The 25383-nt window shown below is 39.2% G+C and overlaps 1 protein-coding gene and 1 pseudogene across 4 annotated transcripts in view; one reads left to right on the forward strand and one right to left on the reverse strand.

The window, feature by feature from the left end:
- Positions 1–25383, reverse strand: part of afap1l2 (actin filament associated protein 1-like 2) — a 52497-nt gene that overhangs the window by 812 nt on the left and 26302 nt on the right. Inside the window, exons 5-19 of one of the 4 annotated variants that reach the window (XM_051674670.1) lie at positions 15145–15253; positions 12554–12637; positions 9969–10177; positions 9128–9307; positions 8951–9025; positions 8233–8317; positions 8043–8138; positions 7724–7935; positions 5303–5448; positions 4725–4839; positions 4282–4485; positions 2885–3167; positions 2577–2747; positions 613–800; positions 216–359 (exon numbers count right to left, since the gene is read on the reverse strand). In XM_051674670.1, coding sequence (XP_051530630.1) covers positions 216–359; positions 613–800; positions 2577–2747; positions 2885–3167; positions 4282–4485; positions 4725–4839; positions 5303–5448; positions 7724–7935; positions 8043–8138; positions 8233–8317; positions 8951–9025; positions 9128–9307; positions 9969–10177; positions 12554–12637; positions 15145–15253 — 2301 coding nt within the window. Of the gene's footprint in view, positions 1–215; positions 360–612; positions 801–2576; positions 2751–2884; positions 3168–4281; positions 4486–4724; positions 4840–5302; positions 5449–7723; positions 7936–8042; positions 8139–8232; positions 8318–8950; positions 9026–9127; positions 9308–9968; positions 10178–12553; positions 12638–15144; positions 15254–25383 lie in introns of all 4 variants that reach the window. The other 3 variants (XM_051674672.1, XM_051674669.1, XM_051674673.1) reach the window with 3 other exon arrangements.
- Positions 19618–23051, forward strand: LOC127427308 (kelch repeat and BTB domain-containing protein 13-like; annotated as a pseudogene).

A 25383-nucleotide genomic window follows, 5' to 3' on the forward strand; every position in this document is an offset into this window, starting at 1 on the left:
ATGATTACCAAATTCATATACCATGGTATTATTTACATGTTTCTTAAGAGAATACAATAGATAAATGTACCATGGTACAAGTCCCAAAACAAAACAAAAACATTATATTACCATTGTACCATATCCATTTATTTATTTATTTATTTATTTATTTGTCATAACCATTAGAAGTGAAGCTCCCTTTTAGGATTATGGATGTGTAAGTGTATTGTTACCTTGGCCTTCTGCAGAACATTTCCTTTGCTGGATGCCATGATGGACATGGGTCTGTTCTTCAGCGCTGTGGCAGAGTTGACAGGTGAATCTCCATTATTCGTGGGCGTATTTGGAGCAGGGGTGAAAACAGGTGCTGCCTTGGGCTAGAAAACAGGACACAGTATAATTTGGCTAGACTATTTTAGCTTATATAGAGCACAGACACTATAAAACTAGATAATAAGAATTGTTTTTGGAGAATAAATATTCTATTAAGTTTTTTTTGTTTTGTTTGCACAATCTTCCGATGACAAATTTGAAATTTGTTGACAACAACCTATTTGAACTACATAAGTTGTGATTTATGAGTAAAAACCCTTGTTTGGCTATGCAGAAACCTGTAGCCGGCATACTAACCGTTGACGTATCCAGTAGACTGCTATCTACTGTGGTGCCCAATGTAAAGGGTCCAGCTTCCACCTTTCTCAAATTCTCCTTCACCTCCACCAGACTAAGCTCCACCTCCACTCGCCGGTGCTCCGCCTCACGACATGTCTCCTCCATCTGCTTCAGGCGTGCCTCCAGAGAGGCCTGCTGGTTCGGGTCTACGTAAGCCATAGTCAAAAGCATTTATTAGCATTTCACTTATACAGGATCATACAGGATCATATCTATAGAATATCAAGAAACAACTAGCAAGCACATAAAAATGACAAATGGGAGCTAATTATGCAGGTTTGTGATAATATTATATAGAACTGACACTGCAAAAGCTACTGTTTTGAAAATTGGAAAAAATATTTTTTGAAAATAATTGACCCTCATGCCGTTTCAATCTTGTATTCCCTGCCTAACTCTGACTCTCTTGTACCAAAGCTCAAAAATCTCATTTGCAAATTTTTTTTAAATTAAAATATGCCACCTTTATGCTGTGTTCCATTCAACTCAAAGTTCTACGTTCTAGGAATTGTGCAATGGAATGTCCCTTGAAGTCGGACTTAAAACTTGGAAACTCGTACGAAAATCTTCAACTCTGATTTCAAACATGCCGGCACGCAGAGATGTACATGATAAACATTCACTTATTATTTATTTATTTTTGGGATTTTTTTCCCCTTTTTCACCCAATTTGGAATGCCCAATTCCCAATGTGCTTTTAAGGCCTTGTGGTCGCGTAGTGATTCACCTCAATCCGGGTGGCAGAGGATGAATCCCAGTTGCCTCCATGTTTGAGACCATCAACCCGCGCATTTTATCATGTGGCTTGTTGAGCGCATTGCTACGGAGACATAGCGCGTGTGGAGGCTTCATGCCATCCACTGCGGCGTCCACGCTCAACTTACCATGCGCCTCACATTATAGCGAACACGAGGAGGTTACCCCATGTGACTTCTCTCCCTAGCAACCGGGCCAATTTGGTTGCTTAGGAGACCTGGCTAGAGTCACTCAGCACACCCTGGGATTCAAACTAGCGAACTCCAGGGGTGGTAGCCAGCGTCATTACCACTGAGCTACCCAGGCCCCAACATTCACTTTTTATTAAATAATATCCATTGATGAGTCAAGGTTGCTACATTACATTATAATAAATAACAGGTGTTCAAAATATGGTAAATTATACTGTCTTTTGATAATCGTACACACATGTGCAGCAAATACTAGTTTTGCAGCATTATTTTCAGTTTGGTTGCTCGGAGATGTCTCTGGTGACAATCGAACAACTGCTAAGCTAACGGGAGCATAGCAGTTTTGGTGGCTTATACATCATCTTCCGAGCATCGGCAATTAGGAATTTTCCACATCCGAATTTGAATGGAAGGCAGCATTTAATCACGTTTGCACCAGGTTTGATGTCATTGACACCAAATTACATTGGTTTTGGCAGGTGACATGGCAGGTTTAAATATATGCAACCGTAAATGAGATTTGAGAGCTACTTCAGAGAGGAAAATTATCAGTGAACATCGGCATACATTTCGGTCTGTTGCACACACAAAGGTATTGTATGGTTTCAAAAGATTTGTAATATAGAGTACAAGCCATACTTGTATTTAATTGACTACTTTGGTGCTCCTTTTTGGAGCTTGACAGTATAGATCACAATCCACTTTCTTTGTATGGAAAAGAGTAAAAAAAAAAGTGGAACACAAAAGGAGAATGTTAGCCTTCTTGGTCACCATTCACTTTTATAGTATCTTTCTTCCATACAGTGAACGTGAATGGTGACTGAGGCGGTCATTCTGCCTAAAATCTCTATTTTTGTTTCATGGAAGAACGTCATACAGTTTTGGAACAACATAAGGGTGGGTAAATGATGACAACATTTTAATATCTGAGTGAACAATCTCTTTAAATATGACCACGAGGCGGCGCTACAGTACCTTGGCAGGAGCTCAGTTCCTCTTTCACCTCCCGTCTGTCTTTCCTCAGTGTGGCCAGAGTGTTCTTCACCTCCTCTCTCTCTCGTTCCAACCGATCTCTCTCATCGGTGTAACGTTGCACATCGGCCTCTGTTCTGTTCTTCCCTAACTTCACCTCGACTGGCCCCGAGCCTGCTAAACAGGAGGAAATGTGTAGGAGCTTTTAGTTATGACCTACACTTACATAAAGACTGGGGAAAAGCACAGCAGGAAAAATAAAATATAAGTTTGTAGGTCTGTTATGCAGTTTTACAGCTGACGACCCTCACCTGCTGGAGAGAACTTGAGTCTATCAAGAAGTCTATCCGTGCTGGCTGCTCTTCCTCTGGAGGTTGGTGGACTCTGAGGAGTATGTGCAGATGTTTGGGGTTGGATTTGGGATGGCGGTGAGGTAGGAGATGCCTTCTTCTGGACTTCCTGGCCAAGGAAACCGATTCTTTGAGTCTGGACGTGTACATTGGGAGATGGATTGGGGTCTGCGTCTACTCTTGGGGCAAGAGGTGGAGGATCAATGTGCTCTGTGCTGCTTGGTAATGAGGTTTCGTATACAGGCTGTTTCGGAATAGAATTATACAGAACTTTAAAAAAATCGTAAATTATTTAATTAATTAATTTTAATAGTGTACTTTAATCCTGCTCAATAGGTACAGCATGGTGCTAGCAATGTCAATGTCATGAGTTAAATTACGAAGAAATGCACATATTGATAAAATGTATTCCTTGAGTGCACTGTTACATACTGTGATCCCAAAAAGGACTTAGACACTTAATTTTTAAGTCAAACTTAAAAATGTCAGAATGTCTTCGCAATATATGATAAAATATAAAAAACAAAATACCAAGCGAATTGATATGAAAGAAATATGACACAAACACACTTTGTTAAAACATTACATAAAAGTTTGTACGTTTTAAATAATGAAACAATAGATACGTTTTTGTACACATTCAAAGTAATCACTCTTTTGAGTCAGTTCTTTTCAATAAATCGTTCAAAAGGCTAGCAAAAAGGTCTGAATCCGTTCATGATTGCAAATCATTCATACAAGATTCAATAACAGCATAAAGAAGCTTCTTCTGTTATACAGCTTCTAGTGTAGCTTTCAGCTTAGTTTACTACATTTTCTGTGGAGTACTTGAAAGAGCTGTAGCTACTTGACTAGCTATTTGATCAGCTTGCCCAACACTGTTAATTCTTCAGTTTCACTCAATTGAGACAGTAATAATTGTGCATATTTTAATAGGAAATGTTTCTATTGCATTTGTTCCTTCATGAATAGAAATGAAAACAAGTTACTTGTGCAAAATTATGTGTCCTACATGTTAGTGCATAGTCTGCGAAATGAAGGTATGCAGGGCCCCTGCAAGAGATAAATCCCCAGGGCCTCTGATAGTCTTAATGCAGCCCTGTTGGAGGGAACTGACTTCATACATACAGACACCACTTGTTTAAATGTAATTGGAGAAATGGCTCAAACTATTCAAGTTAGTTCTGCGAAAAGGTCTAGCATAATTGGTTTGATATATCTCAAGCAATGAAATTAAAGTATTTTTACATGTGACTTAAGAGTCCAAAATTGTCCAAATACTTTTGGGGGCCTCTGTATAATCTATAAACATATTAAATACTGATTAAATATGTTACAACTCTGGTTTGTACCCTAACCTCAGGGTGCTGCTGCTCCTCATGTGGAACAGCTGATGGACTGGTCTCAGTCTGTGGAGAGTTGGACTTCTGGGGTGACACTCTGCCTGAACTTGTGTGCAGAAAAGAGCGAACCGGGATCAGATCCAGATAAAATCTGTCCTTCCCATTCTGCTCAGCACTGGCTGTTATCTCACCACTGCCATTTTGAACCTCTTGAACCTCCTACAGTCAAACAGTGAAACAGTATGAGAGAAACAGGACTGAAACTAGCTGGTCTGCAAGGTCACCGAAACATAGCACTGTCACAGCAATGACTTCCTGTCACTCGTATTATTTCTGGCAGATTGCTTAGTGAATCTTCCACTCCTGTTCTGTGAGTTTATGACTCAGAATATACACAGCTGCATGAAAGTGGGAGATGGAGATTTACGACAAAATAATTTCAAGTGTATTTTACCCACCTCCTGTTCATTCTCTATGGATGCCACATCATCATATATGTCATCGCAGGCATTAGGGTCTGACGGAGGGCTGTCTGTATATGTATTGGGCTCAGAGTACCTCCTCTGCATTAGACTGAGATTCATGCACAAATACATTTAACACTTTCTTCAAGGGGACTTACAATTCATGAATCTTGTACAGTATGTTTTAAAGGGATGATTCACCCCAAAATGAAAAGTCTGTTATCAACTACTCACCCTGTTATTGTTTCAAGCTGATATGACTTTCCTTCTTTCATGGAACACAAAAGGAGATGTAAGGCTGAATGGTTCCTCAGTACCCATTGACTTTCATTGTATCTTTTTTCCATACAATGAAAGTGAATGGTGACTCAGGCTAACATACTGCCTAACATCTCCTTTTGTGTTCCACATTAGATAGAAAGTAATATGGGTTTGGAACAATGTGAGGGTTAGAAGATGATGACAGAACTTTCATTTTTGGGTGAGCTATCCCTTCAAAAGATTAACATACAAGATTCATGTACAGTAAATCTCTAAATATAATTACTATTGATGAACAGGAAGTTACTTACTACATGGATGTCTTGGCAGCATTGACAATACTGGATATCCTCTCGGAGTTTACATAGTCGTAGGTGAGATCTTCTGGGTCTGTTTTTGTCCCGGTCTGCGAAAGTATGAGCCCCAGCCAGTGGCCCATATCAGCTGAGGATTTAGCCTGGGGGAAAAGAGGAAGACATAGAATCAAGCTTTGTGAGATTCAGATCTAGTACACAAATACTACATGCTTTTAATGAATCACAAGCTATTTATTTGTATTTATATGTGTATTTTGTGTCATTGCTCCTAAACATTGTTCCTAAAAGTGGTTATTAAGCAGATGTTTTAAAGCATACTCTACAGACAGATAAACAGCTAATTTCCTAGCCTCATTCTTCAGTTGTTTATCATCTGCTTTCAATAAGACAACAAGACAGCATCAGGGCCGCATTAAGGTGGTCCTGGGCCCGGGGGTCGAGTTTTCACTCGATGATCACGTGCACACGGATGAGTTTAGCCATTGTGCAAACTCTCTGCGTTTACATCAGCATCATCCCGAGAACGTCGACGGGAAAATACAGCAACTGGCCCCTTTAAAGCAAATGATCTGTGGAATGTGAGACTATTTTGTATTGACCAAATTTAGTCATTTGAATGGGTGATTTTTGCAACAGCACTTTAGACAAACATACACCTACAATAACTGTGCAACTTACAAATACAAAGTAATTTTATTTTTTTTTATTTATTTTTTTTAGGAATTTTCTCTTTTAGAATCCACTTTTTAAAGCCAGTATGTCATTCAATTCAAAACCAAAATTTTTAATCTGGTTCAAAAGATATTCATATCCCATAATATGTGTGGTTGAGTCAGTTTGCCATTGACTTCATTCTTGCCTGAAGATGGCAGTCACGTTGAAGTTTCTATTGAGCAGCAAAAAGCCTCACTATCCCATAGAGTAATTTTGAGAAGTTAACATTTAGTATTCTCATTCTTTGTTGTTGTCTTACTGAATGCAGATGATAAACAACTGAAGAATGAGGCTAGGAAATTAGCTGTTTATCTGTCTGTAGAGTATGCTTTAAAACACCTGCTTAATAACCACGTTTAGGAACAATTGTTAGGAGCAATGACACAAAATACACATATATAAATACAAATAAATAGCTTGTGATTCATTAAAAGCATGTAGTATTTGTGTACTAGATCTGAATCTCACAAAGCTTGTTACAACCGTACGGAATGAAGAGAACAGAGGTGGAATAAGGGGAGTTCCACAAATCTCAGAAATCTCAGTCAGACTGATGCCAAGATACAGTATATGCGGGCATCTGACAGTAAGACTGGGAAAAGTAGTGGGAAAAACCATGATCATTGTATTAAGAATAAGCGATCTTGAAAGTACACATTCAGTTTTTACCTTCATAATGCTGTAGCATCTAATTCTCCAACTTGCTTTAAAGTTTGGCTATGTTTTGGTTATGTCTAGTATGGAAAATTCAAAGATTCCAAGCCCATTTGAAAGGGGTCAGAATGGACTAAATGCACGTTAAAAGGATAGTTCACCCAAAAATGAAAATTCTCTTATCATTTTCTCACCCTCATGATATCCCAGGTGTGTATGACTTTCTTTCTTTCTTCAGCAGAACACATTTGAAAGAAAATCGAAAAATATCTCAGCTCAGTAGGTCCTTAAAATGGAAGTGGACGGTGATTCGACTTTTGAAGCTCACAAAATCACAGATAGACATCATAAACGTCATCCATGGGACTTGAGTCCAGCTGTTAAATTAACGATCGCTTTTGGTGCGAAAAAGATCAATATGCAAGTACTTTTTTTTAACTCTAAATCATCGCTTCCTGTCAGCAGCGGTATACGCATGTGATGTAACCGAGTTGGCATGTGAGACACACATGGAAGAGCAGTGCTGTGTACAAGTGAGTAGGAGGAACGCTGTTCAGAAGCTTCATTGGTTTTGGTTTAGATCTGTATTTATCTGTTTCTTTATTCACAATGGTGCGTTTGAGTGCTTATCCTGGATGTCTCAACCAAGAGGAGAACGTGAGATTACGTCCGTAACATGGCAACGCGAATACGTCACACGAAAGACCGCGTGATCTCCACCCTCTCGTGAAGCTTACCGGAGGTGATGGATAAAAAGTTAAAAAGTACTAAAATATTGATCTTTTTTCACACCAAAAGAGATCATATTGTCATATCGATGACATTCATGCTGACTATCTGTGATTTTTGGAGCTTCAAAAGTCAGATCACCATCCACTTGCATTTTAAGCACCTCCTGATGTGAGATATTTTTCTATTTTTCTTCAAATGTGCTCCTGTGAAGAAGGAAAGTCATACACACCTGGGATATCATGAGGGTGAGTAAACGATGAGAGAATTTTCATTTTTAGGTGAACTATCCCTTTAAATCCATTCCCCTCTACTCACTTCTAAGGCTGCAAGCTCCTCTCCGTCCATCTGAATACGGAATGAATACAGGTGCTCGGGACTGGGGTCTGGCAGGACCATGCACCCTTCTAGAGGCACTGGCTGCTGGGCCACTTTGCTTTTACTTTTGTCATTGTAGATCCAAAGCTGCCTGTTCTTTACTGAGCACCACCGGCTTCGCCATTGGGTGTTTACAAGGACGTTAATGTAGCCTGCAACAAAGAGAAGGTTATGGAAAAACTGTAGGTTTTGAGAGAGTTTTAAAGCTTTTCAAGTGAATATTCAGTATGATGATGCAACCATGCAATTTATTGCTTACCTGATGCATCCACTGTCTTCTCTGGGCTCTCCAAAGAGGAAACCTTTTTTTTCCCAATGTTTATAAGGTTACTAAACTTGCCGTACTTCTTCTTAACTAAGAATAAAAAACATAATTGGAAAGTAAACATTAATTATCGAACACCCTAAAGCAATCTGACATCAAAAAGAATTAAGTGATTCAGTCTCACCATCTTTGTTCTCCAGGTTCTCTGGGTGACTGTCTGTGCTGCTCCCACTCTCAGATGCTACTGAGTACCTCTCGGTCTGTTCACCCTGCCAGAAGAGCAGAACAGTTTTGCTTAACTTCTCACCAAAGTGGCCTAAAACACTAAGGCCTAAAACATACTTGAGCTGTGAATGCAGATGCTTCTAGCATTGCAAGCTCGATTTCAGTTTCATTGCATTCCAAAATGTCAGAGCGCAATTTATAATGCAACACAAGCCCACATTGCATTCTCAGCATTGTCACAAGGGGCACTATAGTGAAATCAGCGTAAACTGTATGCTTTAATGGTCAGTTTTGTCTTTTAATGAAACTACTGTTATGGCAAAATGTTGAAGAGAATCTTGCTGAGCCAGTTAGATCTTAAAGCAAGCTGCCTGAATAATGACACCTCTGTTTTACTGTCACAGACATTTTAAGTCTAAGTAAGTCTTCTACTTACTTCAGTTTGTTACACAACACAAGAGTGCATGATGAGCAGAAACAAGTGGACCATTCACTCGCAATGCATTGATTAAAAATTCACGTCTGTGTATATGCAAGAAATATTTTGGAACCTAATGTACTCCTCACCATTTAATGTGTAATGAAAAATAGTCCCACAGAGACTGAGCAAATTTGGAGAGTTTTTCCCATATAAATCAATTTCAGAGAATAAACCGCAACTGATATGTCATACACACCTTAGTACAGATGAGTGTTGGGGAATCAGTTACATCAGATCCCGCAGTGTTTTTAGGACAAATTTCCTGAATCACCTGATCAAGATGGAACAAGGCTGTAAAGTATAACTACACGAACAAAAAACAGATTACATTTTTGGTTGTTTATCAACAGTATACAGACTTCTTGTCCCTCACCTTGAGCCATTGTTCGGCCTGATCTTTGCTCTGCAGTCCCAGGACGATAGCTTCTCCACCCAGTGGGGTTATTTTTAGCTTGTGTTCTTTCCTCTTTGCTTGTTTCTCTTTGTAGACAACACTGCAGCCCAGCAGACTGATGTCCAGCAGTGGTGTCTGGTCCTTCGAGCTTTTGTAGCACTGAATACAGTAGCATAAAGGAAAGTTTAATCATTTTTTGCATTGCATTTTGCTCGCTGTGTTATTGCATACGAACTGCAACAACATTAAACGGTGTTTGCAGACCATTTTTCTTTCATAATGTGATGAGTTAAAGTTAGACAGGATTCAGACTTAGTGGTTTTGATTTTTATCCATAGGGCAAGTAACTTTGTCCACTGGGGAGAGTGCTTTTAATTTTCAGTGAGCACAGACCAAGTTTAGATCAAGAAAAGTTGCTTCCATGATAGGTGACTGGAAGGAAGGATTTGAAAAATAAGAGGGTATGGTGACGTGAGCCGATGAGAAAAGTCGTTTCAGAGGCGGAGAAGTAATTAATTTTTGATGAAACAAAGGCAAACATTTTTCTTTTGAATAACTTGCTCAGATGAATCATTCACAATAAGACCGGGAACATTTCTTAACAAGTAAATAGGGTTAATTTGGATTTTGTGTTGTCTTTAAATGGTCCATTTGAGTGAAGCATATGAATGTTCAAAGCATGCAAAGACATAAAATAAGTTATTACTGCTAGTTTTTGTAAGCTTGACTGCAAACACTGGAATCTGTGTAAACATGGACATTTTAGGTCAGCCATGGGTGGGAAATGGGTGTCAATGACACATGCAATGATGTCACCTACCAGGAGACGATGTTCTCGAATGACACACAGCTGTTTGGCCCACTGACCGAGCCACTTTTTCCTCCAGAGAAAAGCACAGATCCGGGCATCCTTCATTAGCTCGATGGACGCCTCTGTGGATGGCCAATGGTGCTGTGCTGTCGACTTGCCTTTCATCAATTCTTCCTCATCATACGACTCATATGAACTGCTCACTGCTTCTATGTCTTCTGTAAATGTGAAGTGCTTAGAGTCAATTAAGACAGAAGTAGAGAAAGATGATGATTGGGGTTATTGGCTGATTGTTAGTGAACTACCAGTATAATGGGACAATAGGAAGTTAAAGCAGCAGCCTGAAATTTCTTTGAATTCAACATTGGAACATATCAAAATTGTCAAAAAAGTCGCTGTTCACTAATAATCTAAACTTTCAAAGCTCTTAAATGAACTACAAAGTCATATGGACTACAAAAATGGTGCATCATGTGACACCATTCATTTTATGATACTTTTATGGTGCTTTGGGTAATTTTTAGACAAACCCCAATTCGTTGGGACAGTATGAAAAATGTTAATAAAAACAAAAAGGAGTGATTTGTAAATATAATCACCCTTTGCTATATTGAAAGCTCTACAACGACATATTATATGATGTTTTACCTTGTGAATTATAATTATTTTTTTTTTAATGTACAGTAATTTCAAATCAGATGATTGCAACGCTTCAAAAAAGCTGGGATAGTTAAGTGTTTACCACTGTGAAACATAACCATTTCTTCTAATAACACTTATTAAGCATTTGGGCACTAAAGACACAAGTTTGTTAAGTTTAGAAACTGGAATTTTCCCCCATCCATCCATTATGTAGGTCTTTAGCTGCACAATTGTACAGGGTCTTCGTTGCCGGATGGTGTGCTTAATAATGCATGGCACATTCTCAATTGGAGACAGTTCAGGACTGCAGGCAGGCCAACCTAGCACCCCCACTCTCTGCTTACACAGCCATGTACTTGTAATCCGGGCAGTATGTGGTTTGAAGTTGTCCTGCTGGAAAATGCAGGGACATCCCTAGAAAAGACAGTGCTGGATGGCAGTATATGTTGCTCCAAAATTTTTACATATCTGTCTGCATTCATGATGTTCTCACAGATGTGCGAGATACCCATGCCATGGGTACTGACACACCCCTGGCCCATACTGACACTGGCTTTTGGACCTGACGCTAATAACAGCTTTTCCTTTTTGGCCCGGATAACACGACGGCTGTGTTTTTCAAAAACTTTGAAATGTGGACTCTTCGGACCAAAAAAACACAGTTCCACTGTTCTACTTTCCATCTAAGATGAGACTGAGCTCAGAGAATTCGGCAGTGCTTCTGGACAGTGTTGATGTAGGGCTTCTGCTTTGCATAGTAAAGTCTTAACTTGCATCTGTGGATGCAGCGGCGAGTGGTGTTGACTAACAAAGGTTTACTAAAGTAATCCCAAGCCCATGTTCATGATATCCATTACAGATGAATGCTGTTTTTTAAGACGTCTGAGGGATCAGAGATCAAACGCATTCAGAAGTGGTTTTCGTCTTACCCTTTACGCACTGAGATTTGACCAGATTCCTTGAATCTTTTAACTATATTGTGCACTGTAGAGGGTGAAATGCCCAAAATACTTCCAAATTGTCTTTGAGGAACATTGTTCTCAAAGTGCTGGATTATTTGCTGAAGCATCTGTTGGCAAATTGACAAGTCTCGAATGATCCTTGCTCTTGAAGGACTTGACACAAATGCTTCACCCGTTTAACATCTCCTGTTTCACATCGCATTGTTATTTCATCTCATCAAAATGTTATTGGTCTTAAATTGCCCCTGTCTCAACTTTTTTGGAGCGTGTTCCAATCATCTGATTTGAAATAAATGTACATTTAAAAAAAAAAAAAAAAAAAAAAAACAATACAATTCACAAGGTAAAACATAATATTATGTGTAGTTGTAGTGCTTTGAATATAGCAAAGGGTGAATATAATTTACAAATCACTCTTTTTTGTTTTTATTAGCATTTTTCAAACTATCAAAAAAAATTTGGGAATTGGGGTTGCACTTGAGAGAACAAGTCCCCTTTCAATTTTATTATACAGAAAACCACAAGCAACCACAAGATCCATAACAAAATTCACCTTTTGTGTTCAACAGAAGAAATGTTGAGAATGATATGAGATTAAGTAAATGATGACAGAATTTTCATTTTTGGGTGAACTATTCCTTTAAGATTGATCTCAAACTTTACCAAATTTTGTCCAGATAAAGGTCTTTTGGAAACCTTTCCATCCTTGATGTAGACATGAGAAGAAGAAACAACAGAGGATGCAGCAAATGCAGAACTGTACAAAAGAATGATAGACTGAGAGAAGTGAGAGCACATCAAGATTACGCGTGGCATGCTCATAAACCAGCGAGCACATGCAAAGTCAGCAGCTTCAAGCTTGGACACACTCAACATTGAGGTTTCTGATGGACGTTCTCCCAGAGCCATGCACTACACCACAGCCAATAAAGTTAGTGCTGCCTGTTTGTTTGTTTTTCTTTTCAAACTGAGAGAAAGGTAGATAGATACCCTGAGAAATCACAGCATAGACCACATTGTGTGAAGCTTCTATGCGATTCCTGGTCCCTGTGATGATGGCAAAGCAACCAAAATCTATAGAAACGCAGGAGGAGTATAAAAGTGGAAATGCATAGGAGGAGGAAGAGAAAAAAATTCAGGTGAAAAGCTACGATATGAAACTATCCAATGTGGCTTATATGTCACATGAAAGAAAAAGGAAGAGTAAATTGATTTTAAATTCCAATGTATTTGACGCATTACTAAAGTTCATAGGAACTGCATATCGATGTCTTGGGGCAACTAAATATTTGTGATGGTGGTATCTCTGCAAGCTAGCAAGTATCAATGCTTGAGTTATTTTGGGGCTTTATGATTGTAAGAATATTTCTAAATGCCATTCTGATGCTTTCTAAACCATATCTATTTGAGGCTTGGCTTGATATCAGCTGCAGAAAAAAAATGAACAGCTTAAATTTTAAGGTTTGTTAATATTACTCTGCTCAAGCTTTATTTTTTACATTGTTTTTTGTTTTTGTTTTTTTGTCTTTCGGTGAAAATGTTCTTTAAATTAGACAATAATTTTATCATGTCATATTTATTGATTTTAGTCCATTTAACTATGGACTGATATGGCATTTAATTTTGGTCAATAAAAATAACATTTTAGTTGACTATAATGTGAAAAATGCTGAAAATGTTTGCCAAACCTTAACAGACCACGCATTTTGAAAAAATGTATAAATGCTAATTAATTCAAACATGTATCAAACATGAAAAATGTATTAACATAAAATACAGTTCAGTTTAGTGGCGTTCAGCTCTTTCAGCTCACAAAGCTCAAGCGTGGCAATCCTCAACATATGGTACTATAATTGGATTATTTGAATCAATTCTTTCTACATTTTCTGCAAATTGTTTATACCTTGCAGTGTTATTGCAAGTGGCTAAATTATCAACATGTTATCGTTGACTATATCGAAATACACTTGTTGACGCGATTAACACTGCTCTGCATTTGTGCAGTCGCTATTACTTAGCACAGCTGCATAGTAACACCACTGTATTGTTTGACCAAGAACAGACGTCATCTGCTGAAGAAGATTGTAAATTATTTTCTCCATCACTGGGCTGAACTCTGCAACCCCAGCCAAATGCCCCATCACTTTTGGCCCCATTTTCTGGGCTCACGGTCAATGTTCCGTCACTGTGTGTCCAGAGCCAGAGGACCAGTTACTGAACAAAGACCATCACTGTTCTGTGCTCCCTGCCTGCAGACTTCTCTTTGTCACTGTGAAGTTGGGAGGGGGTGTCCAAAATGCTGGAGCCCGAATTTGGAGATAGTAGTGCTCAATTATATTAGGTCGATTGCATTGGAGGCACAGAAATAGATATAAAACAGAGCACTCAAAGACCACAAGTTCACAGTTATGCTGTCAAAAAAAAAAAGATTAATAATCTTTATCTTTATCCCTTATCCTTAAGGGCACAACAGCTTGTCACTGAGCAGTACCCTCAAAGGTACACCCACTGTACCCTTTGCATGTCAATCGGAACATATTTGTACCTTATACCTGAAAGGGATAATTCACCCAAAAATGAAAATTCTCTCATCATTTACTCACCCTCATGCCATCTCAGATGTGTTTTTACTTTCTTTCTTCTGCTGAACACAAACAAGGATTATTAGAAGAAAATTAAAGATCTGTAGGTCCTCACAATGCAAGTGAATGGGTACCACAATTTGAAGTTCCAAAAGCACATAAAGGCAGCATAAAATGAATCCAGTGGTTAAATCTATATCCTTAGAAGTGATATGATAATATGAGTGGGAAACAGATGTATAAACAAATATTTTAAAAATCCTTTTTTACTATAAATTCTCCAACCCTTCCCAGTAGGTGGAGATATGCACATAGAATGCAAATCATATATTCTTCTAAAAAATCTTTGTTTGTGTTCAGCAGAAAAAAGTCATACACATCTTGGATGGTATGAGTAAATGATGAGAGAATTTTCATTTTTTGGATGAACTATTCCTTTAAGGTGTAAAGAAGGTACTGCCCAGTGACAAGCTGTTGGACCTATAAAGATACAATCATTGCACATTGTTTGTGACAACGCAGGGAACAAAGAGCTAAGATCATAGGTCATAAATTAGTAACCTGTTCTTTGTAAAATACCCTTTTGAAGCAGTTCATGTAGTTCAAGGAAAAGTGTGAAAAGTGAAAGATAAAATGTAATACCATGTCTCAACCAGGTGCGATGTAACACATTTTCAGGGAGAAGTGCTTTGTCTATCCTCAACTAATCAAAATATTTACTGGATGATTTTTAATATACAGCTATATATGTGAAGTGAGATTTTCAACCTTTCTGTGTGGTCAAGGCTACCCAAAACTCCAAAAACAAGCAACTGATAAAATGTCACGTTGCTCCTTGTGAACGCTGCCGGTTTGAATAAAAACTCAAAATGGAAAATATAGCTTTTAATGTTTGCCGCTTTATCACATTGTGCCTGACTAGGACACGGTAGAAGATCAATTTTAGTCACTGTTTAAATGATGTATGCACCTCTGGACCCAATAGGGAAGGGGACATACCATTGATGGTTGAGTCATAGGGTTGAGCCTCTTCATAGTATCCTTCACTCTCAATAGATGCTGGAGCTGGAGTTGGTGGTAGAGGAAAAGGCTCCCTTCCTAGGTTACACTGAGTGATAAAAAAAAATAAATAAAAAAAATGAAAGAAACGTATAATTTCATTGTATCATAATGCCACATTTTAATGTTTTACCTACTGAAAAGACCAGCTGTTTTTGAATGCTGGTGTTCCCACAAGGCTTCTTAATTAACATCAACATAAATACGGCATTTGCAACCCATGTTGCTTTCACAATCTGATACATTTTTGAGTGATACATTTTAAAAATTAAAAAAAGTAGATTTAGATTTTGTTCAATAAATAAAAATTTTATTATGATGATTTTACTGTTAACATTACTTAATGTTACTTAACCAGCCTGGACCAGCTAAGAAATGTATCTTTGGACATTTCAGACACTTTTAAAAACATACAAAGAGCAAAGTACACACACACACACACACACACACACACATCAACACTGCAGCTGAGCTGAACATCTCTTTGTAATATACTCTCATGTAATGACTCAGATAAATGGGCTCTCCAGAGATGAGCCTGCCGGGTCATTTGTGCACCTGTCTTTCATGTGGGTTTTCATTTCTGACCGACAAGGGATTCTTTCCCGAAACCGATCTCCCTCTGACCTCAGCCCTGCTCTGCTAGAATAGGAATTCCACATGTGTTTGCCTGCAGGAGCAATGGTTTTAAAAGGGTGTGGAGCAAGCTACGAGGTTTTCCAAGTCAGCCGCTTCATAACATTACTAAATTCCCACAGCCCCTGGGCAAACAGAAAACTGAGATTCTTCTATATGTACTCTCCCTGCTGTATATGACACAGAAACATACACATCCACAGGGCTGATTAGGGCTAGCAGTAGCTTGTGAACCATGAAGCTGAATGATGATGAAAAGTTATAAACATACGGCTGGGGGAATCTCCTTTCACTCGCATTACACTTGTACTAAGTGGTTTGATTGAAACCTCCTGCTGGGCTTGATTTGTTTTGTGCTGCTCTAAATCATAGGTGAGGTGAATAGGGAGGCTAAGTGATAGTAAGGCATGTACATAAACAACCGGACCACAAGGACACAGGAAGCTGAAAGTAAAAGCTTGCCAGTGGGTCCACTGTAAGGCCTGTATCACATGGCACGCACAGGCAGTTCGTAAGCAAAGCAGTAGTGCAACTGCAACAACAGGCTCGCATTGTGCTGTCAATGTTGCTGCTTAACAGAGCAGCAGCTATACACAGAACAAAAAGTGATTTCTGGATTACTACTTTCAGTATGTCATTTATCAACAGCCTTAAATTATAAAATTCTTATCTGGAGTTGGACACTGAGAATAATTACAAACTTGATTATCATGAAATATAATTTACACAAGGAGGGTGGGGGACAACATTTATATCAAAATAGTGATTCACCTACAAGGAACAGACCCCAAACCCCAAAATGTAGCTACAAATTGCTTAAATCGTCTGAATTCAGTCACACTTATGTTGATAAATAGGCTTATAGAGCATTTAAGCATGTTTTCTGCCAAATTTACCATATAATCACTCTAGAACTCAGTTTGTTGTAACTGAATATTTTAGTGCCCTGACATCGCCCTGATTCTGCCGGGTTACTGACAAGCACCATCAGACATCTTTGCATCAGTTCAAAAGTGTTTACCTTTTTCTGTGGTGCTACATATAGTGCGTGAGCAGTCTCAGAGACACAGGAAAAACATGGGTTCTGGTCTCATGGAAACCAGGAAGTAATCATGTTCACATAATCAATGATGAGTGCAATTCGGAGGTTGCACTTTCTCTTTGATGGTTAGGTTTGGGTTAGGCTGTAAGATTAATAAAATATGCATTGCTGTTGACTGTATTACATAATTTACAACTACAAACAACTCGCTTTACAACTCAATTTTGGCATGCCTCTCTGGAAATTTCACACAGTAAGAGGAGTTCACACAAGACCATTCGTTCAACAACACTTCCAGGTTTTGCCACTGGGGGCAGTGATTCTAGTTTTGGTATGCACATCACATTTCACAACATGATCACACAGGAAGTAAGCATTTTGCTTCCGAATGTTCCAGTACCCTGACATCGGCCCCATTCTGGCGAGTTATGAACATTTGCCATCTCCCATCTGACATACTTGCATCGTTTTATATATGTTTACTTTCTCCTGTGGCGTAACTGAAAGCGTGTTGCTTTAGCAGCATGGGAGACCTAGGTTCTCATACCGCTTTGAAACCAGGAAATAATTGCTTTTGCGTATGATTTCATTTTTACTCCATTGACATTAGGTTTAGAGTTGGGGTTTTGTGGTAGAGTTAATAAAATATGCATTCCAATTCACTGTATTATATTATTTACAGCTAAAAAACAACTCGCTTTACAACTCACGCCCCACTGTGGGCATTTCACCTGGAAACTGGAGCTGCACGTGCCCTAGCGTCTGAAAACAATTCCTGCTTTGTCCACTGGGGAGAGCGCTTTTAATTTCAGTGAGCACAGTCCAAGTTTAGCTCAAGAAAAGTCAACATACTGTTTCTGAACATACTGTAAGATCATTCTGGATTTCAGCAGAATAACTTTCAAGCTACTGTAACTGAATTCACAGTGAGATTAGTCTTGAATTTAGCATGCTCTGTGCAGCAAAAATAGACTCAGCACAAAAACTTGTTGTAACTACGCTTCTGCTACACAGCACCACTCTGTTTTCACGGGCAGTGTGAATACTAAAATCTGTTAATAAGGGTGGTGGAATAAATATGCACTGGTTTCGCGAGCAGTCTGAAGCCACACTCAAGATTTATGTGACTAAAATATGAGCACTAAAAAATAGAGTTTTGGTGGGAAAACTCACACACATACACAAATACATAAAACCCCCACATTTCTCACTGTGTCGCTCCCTCGGTCCAGTGACACTCTAACATAAAATCTCTAAAACATAAAACAGTGTGCTGCTAGGAAAAGCAACTTTGGAGTCCTCAGGCATCTGACAATGATTAAAAAGAAAGCAAAGGGATTTCTGGGGTAGCCTCCTCCACCTCCTACTCAGTATCACTTCTTCAGCGGTCACTGCCAGGGGTCAAGACCATGATCCAAAGCACATCCCAGTATCTCCATGACAACAGCAGGATCTGTTTATACACGGTCAAGTGGATGTAAAAAGAACAAAAGACAAATCCAAATTCAGACTATTTGATCAAAGCAAGTACTATGTGTTGAAACTGAACTCCAACCCATTCTGTTTTCAAACATAATCCACAAATCACCCCGTCTCCCTACTTTAAACAAAAAGAACAATATGGAAATCCAGTTGATATAGAAAGTATTTTAAGAGTGAGGCATGAATAACAATAGAGCACTAGTCTTTGGGAATAAAGTGAAAAAATGCAAGTGGGCAGGAGACCAAACAAACACCCAGAACATGGAAAATCCCTCATTCCCAAGCCAAAAATTTAGTGCTGAAAAAAGTAAACTAGTCAGCCAAAACAGTGCTGAGGCAGAGAGGGTACTGATGGAAAAATCTTTTTTTATTTAAAACAGAACTGAATCTGAACTGCTGTCATCACTGCAGTTTCTGGCTATTTGAAGAGTCAATTACAAGCTCAGTTAATACAGGGATATAGTTAAAGATGGTGAAAACAATGGTATAATTGATGGGATTACATGAATCACTATAACAGGATTATAGTTTATAGACAAATCTGCTGTGGAAAATATAACAGTGTATCAGCATAATTCTTTAATTGACTACTTGTGTAGTCAATTCTACTTGGTTTAAATGAATTAAAGGAATAGTTCACCCCAAAATGGAAGTTCTGTCTTTATTTATTCACTCTCATATTGTATTAACTTATTACCCAAACCTGTTTAAGTTTTCTTACTCAAACAGAAGATCTTGGCCAGAACGCCTCCATCCCCATTCACTTTAATTGCATCTTTTTAATACTATGAAAGTGAACTGTGACTGAGACTACCATTTTGCCTAACATCTCCTTTTGTGTTCCACAGAAAAGAAAAGAAAGTCATACAGGTTTGGAATTACATGAGGGTAAAGATGTAAGAGAGTAAATGACAACCATATTCTTTTTTTCGGGTTTTCTATCCCTTTAATGCAATTAAACAAAGTATACATTTTTTTTAACTAACCTTTTTATACTGCATTACATTAGAATTCTATTCCTTTTCAATAGCAGTGCCAATAATTCCTCATCACCATTTGTTGCCTGTGACCACCCTTTTGCTATCTTTAGTGTGTTGCTATTTTCAGTGCAGCAAGAGCTGCATTACAAAAGTGCACTCCTTGCACACTTCTGTTTACAGGTCAAGCAGAAACATTAACAAACTAGATGTTGCCCATCTCTATGGTTCGTGTACAGAGTAATTTACGATACGGACAAGCAGGACTGAGGTGTTATGGGTCCTCCCTGCAGTCTGTGGCAGAGCAGGGACAATGTGACCCAAATTGAAGACTCTGGGGAAGGACAATATGAAGAGTCCACTGGATCTCTGAGAGTACGGGTAGAAGAGAGTGTTTACACCATAGACAGGGCCATCCTGGGGCAGAACTGTGAGTATTTCCGTGCTCTCTTCTGCTCTGGGATGAAGGACAGCCAGCAGAATGAGTTCCAATTGCAAGGAGGCCTGAAAGCAAGGGGATTCCTCATTCCCCTAAACCTGTAATTCGAGACCCGGACAAGATTGTGGAGGCTGCTGAATGTGCAGCCTTTCTGCAAGTGGACATCCTGGTCCAACGCTTAATAGACATTCTTGATACTGTCAACTATATTCTTATGTTCCATACAGCAGCGATGTACGGCCTATGGAGGTTGTTTCACACTACTGCTGTGTTCATCTGCGATGCATATTGTGACTTGCTGGATGCGGTCAAGGCAATTCGAGAGGAGATGGTCTGCTACATTGAGACTCTGTCACCAGCATCATTCATCACACTGGGAACCCATTCCTCCTCCATGAAGATACTGCAGGACTCCTACAGGACAGTGTTTTACCTTGATGAGAAACAGGGTGCTTGGAAATACCTGACTGAACTGCCAACAGACGACTGGGGTGGCCGTTGTGGGGAACTGTCTGTATATAGTCTGAGGCGTGCGAGGGGTTAGCAAGGAGACTGTAGACTTGAGCTTCTGTTATGACACAGGAACCAACGCATGGAGTGCATTCAATGGTCCTCAGTAGTAAAGGTACAACTTTACCTTGGTCGGTCACAATGGACCACACAATATGCCATAGGAGGGGAGTTTGATAAAAGAATTTCTTCAGTAGAAGTATGTGATGTTTCTTCAGGTGCATGGACATTTTGCAAGAATGCACCTCGTTCTGTAGCTGGAGTGGCGAGTGCTGTTGCCAGACGAAGGATATTTGTATGCTTCTGGAAGCCTCCGGACACTACAGACATTTATGAATATGTACCAAGCAAAGATGAATGGACAATGACTACCACTATGGTCAAGCCTCAGAGTTACGGACACTGCATGGTGGCTCATGGCGACAAACTGTACATCACGAGGAATGGTCCTTGTGATGACTTCCTGCGCTGCCTTATGGACTGATACAACATCACTACAGGCCAATGGACAGCCATGCTAGAACACTATGTTAATAGTAGGGGTGCACTCTTCATGGCTATCGTGAGGGGGGACTCTGCATTCACCATGAATCGCAATTTGACCCTGGAATACCTTATTTGTGGTGATAAGTTGAAGCCCCGAAGACAGATGACGAGTTTTCCAAAAAGTGGCTCGCTTTGGACCTGTTTACTCAGACTGCCCAAGAGCACAGATGGACAGCAGGAAAATGAAGCAGAGGAAGCAACGGAGATAGATGCAAATGTAAAAAGTGTGGAAGAAGCTCTGGTAAAGGCCAATGATCCACCTTTGGTGGGTTACAACCCAAAAATGGGTCATACCGTATGTCTGTTCTGATAGGCCTGTGGACAGCAGGGGAAAAATAATGCTAAATGCAATTTATGAAATGCAACTTACCATATAATAGTACATAGTTAGGACATAAAAAATGGGTTTATCAACATTTAAAAGGGAGGAGAAAGCGCTTCTCATACATGTTGAGGTCAAAGGATGTTCATCCAATCAAACTCGCATGTTATTTTGGCACAAATATATTTGTCATTTGGTAGTACCATGCGAAATTAAGTATGCCAACATGGACAGGTTGCATGACATGCCCTCATCCTTATACTATTGTTGGTGCTATGCAGTTCATGTTAATGTTTGTAAATTTCAATGGTTCATTTAAAAATGATAGTTCACCCATAGTTCAAATCCGTCTGACTTTTTTTCTTCTGTGGAACACAAAAAGAGCTGTTATTAAGTCAAGTCAACCTTTATTTATAGAGCACATTTAAAAACAACAGAAGTTGACCCAAAGTGCTTTACAGATCAAACAAACAAAATATATAAAAACAGACTGATTTAAAGTTAAATATAAACCATAATAAAATAAATAAAAACATTTAAATACAACATCATGTATTAATCCACTTCAAGCTATTCAATGATCTATTCAAAAGCTACAGAATAAAAATATGTTTTTAAAGAAGATTTAAAAATGGCTAGTGATGAAGCTGACCTCACATGGAAAGGGAGACTATTCCATAGATTAGGACCTTTCACATAAAAGGCACGGTCACCCTTAGATCTATAGTGGCAACGAGGAACCCTCAATAGAAGTTGATCAGAAGACCTGAGCGCTCTGGTGGGGGAGTAAGAGTGTAGAAGGTCACTGATATATTGGGGTGCGAGACAAGATAGTGCCTTGCAGACAAAAATCAGAATTTTAAAATCGACCCTGAATTTCACCGGAAGCCAGTGTAGAGATGCTAAAACCGAGGAAATGTGATCCCTCTTTCTTGACCCTGTTAAAAGCCTAGCTGCCACGTTTTGAACAAGCTGTATGCGGGATAATGCAGTTTGGGGCAGACCAATGTACAATGAATTGCAATAGTCTAACCTTGATGAAAAAAGTGAGTGGATCACAATTTCCAAGTCTTTATGGGAAAGAAAATGTTTTATTTTAGCAATAGATCTAAGGTGGAAAAAGCTACCCTACACAACAGCACTGATCTGCTTATTGAGAAGTAACGATGAGTCTAAAATCACTCCAAGACTCATCACATGAACTTGTACATTCGACGACAGAGGACCTAACTGGTCAACCAGGCCAGGTAAGTAGGACATAGAGGAACCTAAAATCAGAACTTCAGTTTTGCTTTCATTTAATTGTAAGAAATTGTTTGCCAGCCAATGCTTAATATCTCTGAAGCAATTTAGGGTGTTCTCAGATGAACAATGCTTGTCTACACTCACTGGGAAATAGAACTGGGAATCGTCAGCATAACAGTGATAAGATATGCTGTACTTAGTAAAAATAGAGCTCAGAGGAAGCATATACAGTGAAAATAACAAGGGTCCTAAGATTGACCCTTGAGGGACACCACACTGTAACTGAGCCGAAGTAGAAGAAATATTACCTAAATTCACAGAGAACATCCTTTCTTTTAGATAGGAGGAAAACCACTGGAGGGTCATCCCCTGGATGCCAACCATACATTCCAGATGATTGAGGAGAATATTATGGCACTGAGATCTAATAAAACTAAGACGACAGGTGAACCTGAATCCATGGAGAGTAAAATATCATTAGTGACCTTCAACAATGCAGATTCAGTGCTGTGCAAGTGTCTGAATCCAGACTGAAATGTATCTAAAATGTTAAATGTATTTAGAATGAGTAGAGCTGCGAATAAACAACTCTCTCCAAAATCTTGGAAATAAAAGGCAATTTGGAGATTGGTCTGTAATTGTTGTGTGTTGCCGGATCCAAAAAATGTTTTTTTAACAAAGGATGTAAAATTGCATGTTTAAAACTACTTGGAACAACTCCACTTGCTAATAAGCTGTTAATTATAGCTGTCACACTGGAACTGATAGTCATTAAAATTCTTTAAGAAGGCGTGGAGAAAGAATATCCAGCTTGTAACTGGAACACTTCATTTTGGAGACTACATCTGCTAACTGTTCTGATGTAACTGGTTCAAAGTGAGTCAGGGAGCTGGACAGGGAAGGAATTAGTGGTTGATCAAATTGTGAAGGAACAATCGCACCTATAATCTGCTCAATTTTGTGAGTAAAGAAGTTTAAAAATGTTTCACAGTTCTCTTGGGTGGCGTCCAGAAAAGCATTTTTAGTTGGGTTTAAAACAGAATCAATTGTTTTGAACAAAACTTTTGGTCGATTTGCGTTATCAGAGATTAATATAGAGAAAAACTTGGCTTTAGTTTCTGTTACCACTCTCTGATAGTTAGTTAAACACACCTTTAAAATATCTTAAGAGACCTGAAGCTTGTCTTGTTTCCACTTGCGCTCAGCTTTTCTGCACTCTTGTCTGAGAGCCCGGGTGACGTCATTTAACCAAGGCTGTGAAACACCCTTAATTCTCCTTGGCTTGAGCGGAGCGACATTATCAAGTGTAAAAGTACAACATTTATTAAAAGCTTCGACCAATGATTCAGTGTCGAGTCCAGCTAAGACGTCATCTGTGAGATGCGTTAGATAAAATTCTGAAAAAAGATTGGCAGTAGATGAGTGAATGGACCGGGAGTGACGTAAGGGCTGAGAAAAAGTAGGCAGAGGACAAGTAGAGACATTATTGAATAATGATCAGAAATGCCAATATCTAAGACCTCAAAGTTGGACACAGAAAGACCATAAGATAACACCAGATCTAATGTTTCACCTATATTGTGAGTAGGACCAGTGACATGTACAAAATTTAAAGACTGAGTGAGGGAGATAAATTAATTTACGATAGGTTTCGATGGACAGCATACATGAATATTGAAATCAACAAGAATCAGGAGTCGATCACCGCATGACACCAGTCCAGAGAGAAAGTCCGAAAATTGTTGGATGAAGTCCTTATTAAATTTGGGAGGTCTGTACACAAGTGCACAGAAAGTAGGACCCAAGATGTCAGTCTTTAACAATTGGACCTCAAAACTGGAATACATGCCCACAGGCAGCATTCTGCATTTAAAAGAGTTTTTAAAAACAGTGGCAACACCACCTCCTCATCCTGACGTCCATGGGGAATTTAAAAAGTCACAGCCTGGTGGTGTTAGATCCCCCAGGGCCATTTGTTCACCAGGATTCAGCCAGGTCTCAGTGATGAATAAAAAGTCCAATGATCGTGATATAAAAATTCATTCAGAATAAAAGACTTCTTTGATATTGAACGTGCATTAATGAGGGCCATCTTAATAGTGGTGACAACTGTGTTTTGCGGTGAAATAAAAGTGTGTTTCAGCAAGCTGAGATTATCAAAATAGACACCCCGCTTCACATCACTTTCACCAGTCGGAGGGCAACGGCGTGAAGACCAGATGGCCGGTATGTGGTGGTTGTCAGGGGAGTCAGCCAGTAATGTGCAGGGATGTCGGCGTGACCCTCGATGGAAATACCGGGGGCGACGCGCAATTCCAAGAGCAATGCAATAATTGTATACTCCGTCTGACAGGCGGTCCGAGGAATTAAAACACCGTAAATTCAGAGATGAGTAGAATAAAACCATATCAGAAGAAAGATGATTGCATTGACTTGCAAACAAGCAGGGAGCTCTCCGCTGAAACTGGCGAGGGCAAACAGTAAAACTCCAGTAGGACAAGATGGGCAACAGAAGGCAGAACATCCTCAATGCATCCACCAACACGACTCGAAATCAAAGTCCACGCGCTCCAGCCCCACTGGACGTCGATGATGGACTGGGAATCAAGCAGCCTATTTAAGACTGCACATAAAACTAGAAGTTCCATAAAATGTGTTCCAGGATTATAGAGAATGTTTCACCATTCACATTTCACTTTTAATCTTTTTCCCCCAAAAAAACAAATAAAGTGTATGGTGACTGAGGCTGAAATTTTGTCTGATATCTTCTTTTGTGTTCCACAGCAGAGAGAAAGTCATGTTTTTGGAACAACATGAGGTTAATGAGTAAATGATGACAGAAATTTCATTTTTGAATGAACCATCCCTTTAAGGATATTTGTTCATTCTTGTACAAGAAAATCTGTATTGGATATCGTGACTCTTGTGTGGGGTTGGGTCACCACTTGATGTCCATAATATAAAATCTGGCTTCTGAAGC

The sequence above is a fragment of the Myxocyprinus asiaticus genome, chromosome 36 (assembly GCF_019703515.2).
Source record: "Myxocyprinus asiaticus isolate MX2 ecotype Aquarium Trade chromosome 36, UBuf_Myxa_2, whole genome shotgun sequence".
NCBI lineage: Eukaryota > Metazoa > Chordata > Actinopteri > Cypriniformes > Catostomidae > Myxocyprinus > Myxocyprinus asiaticus.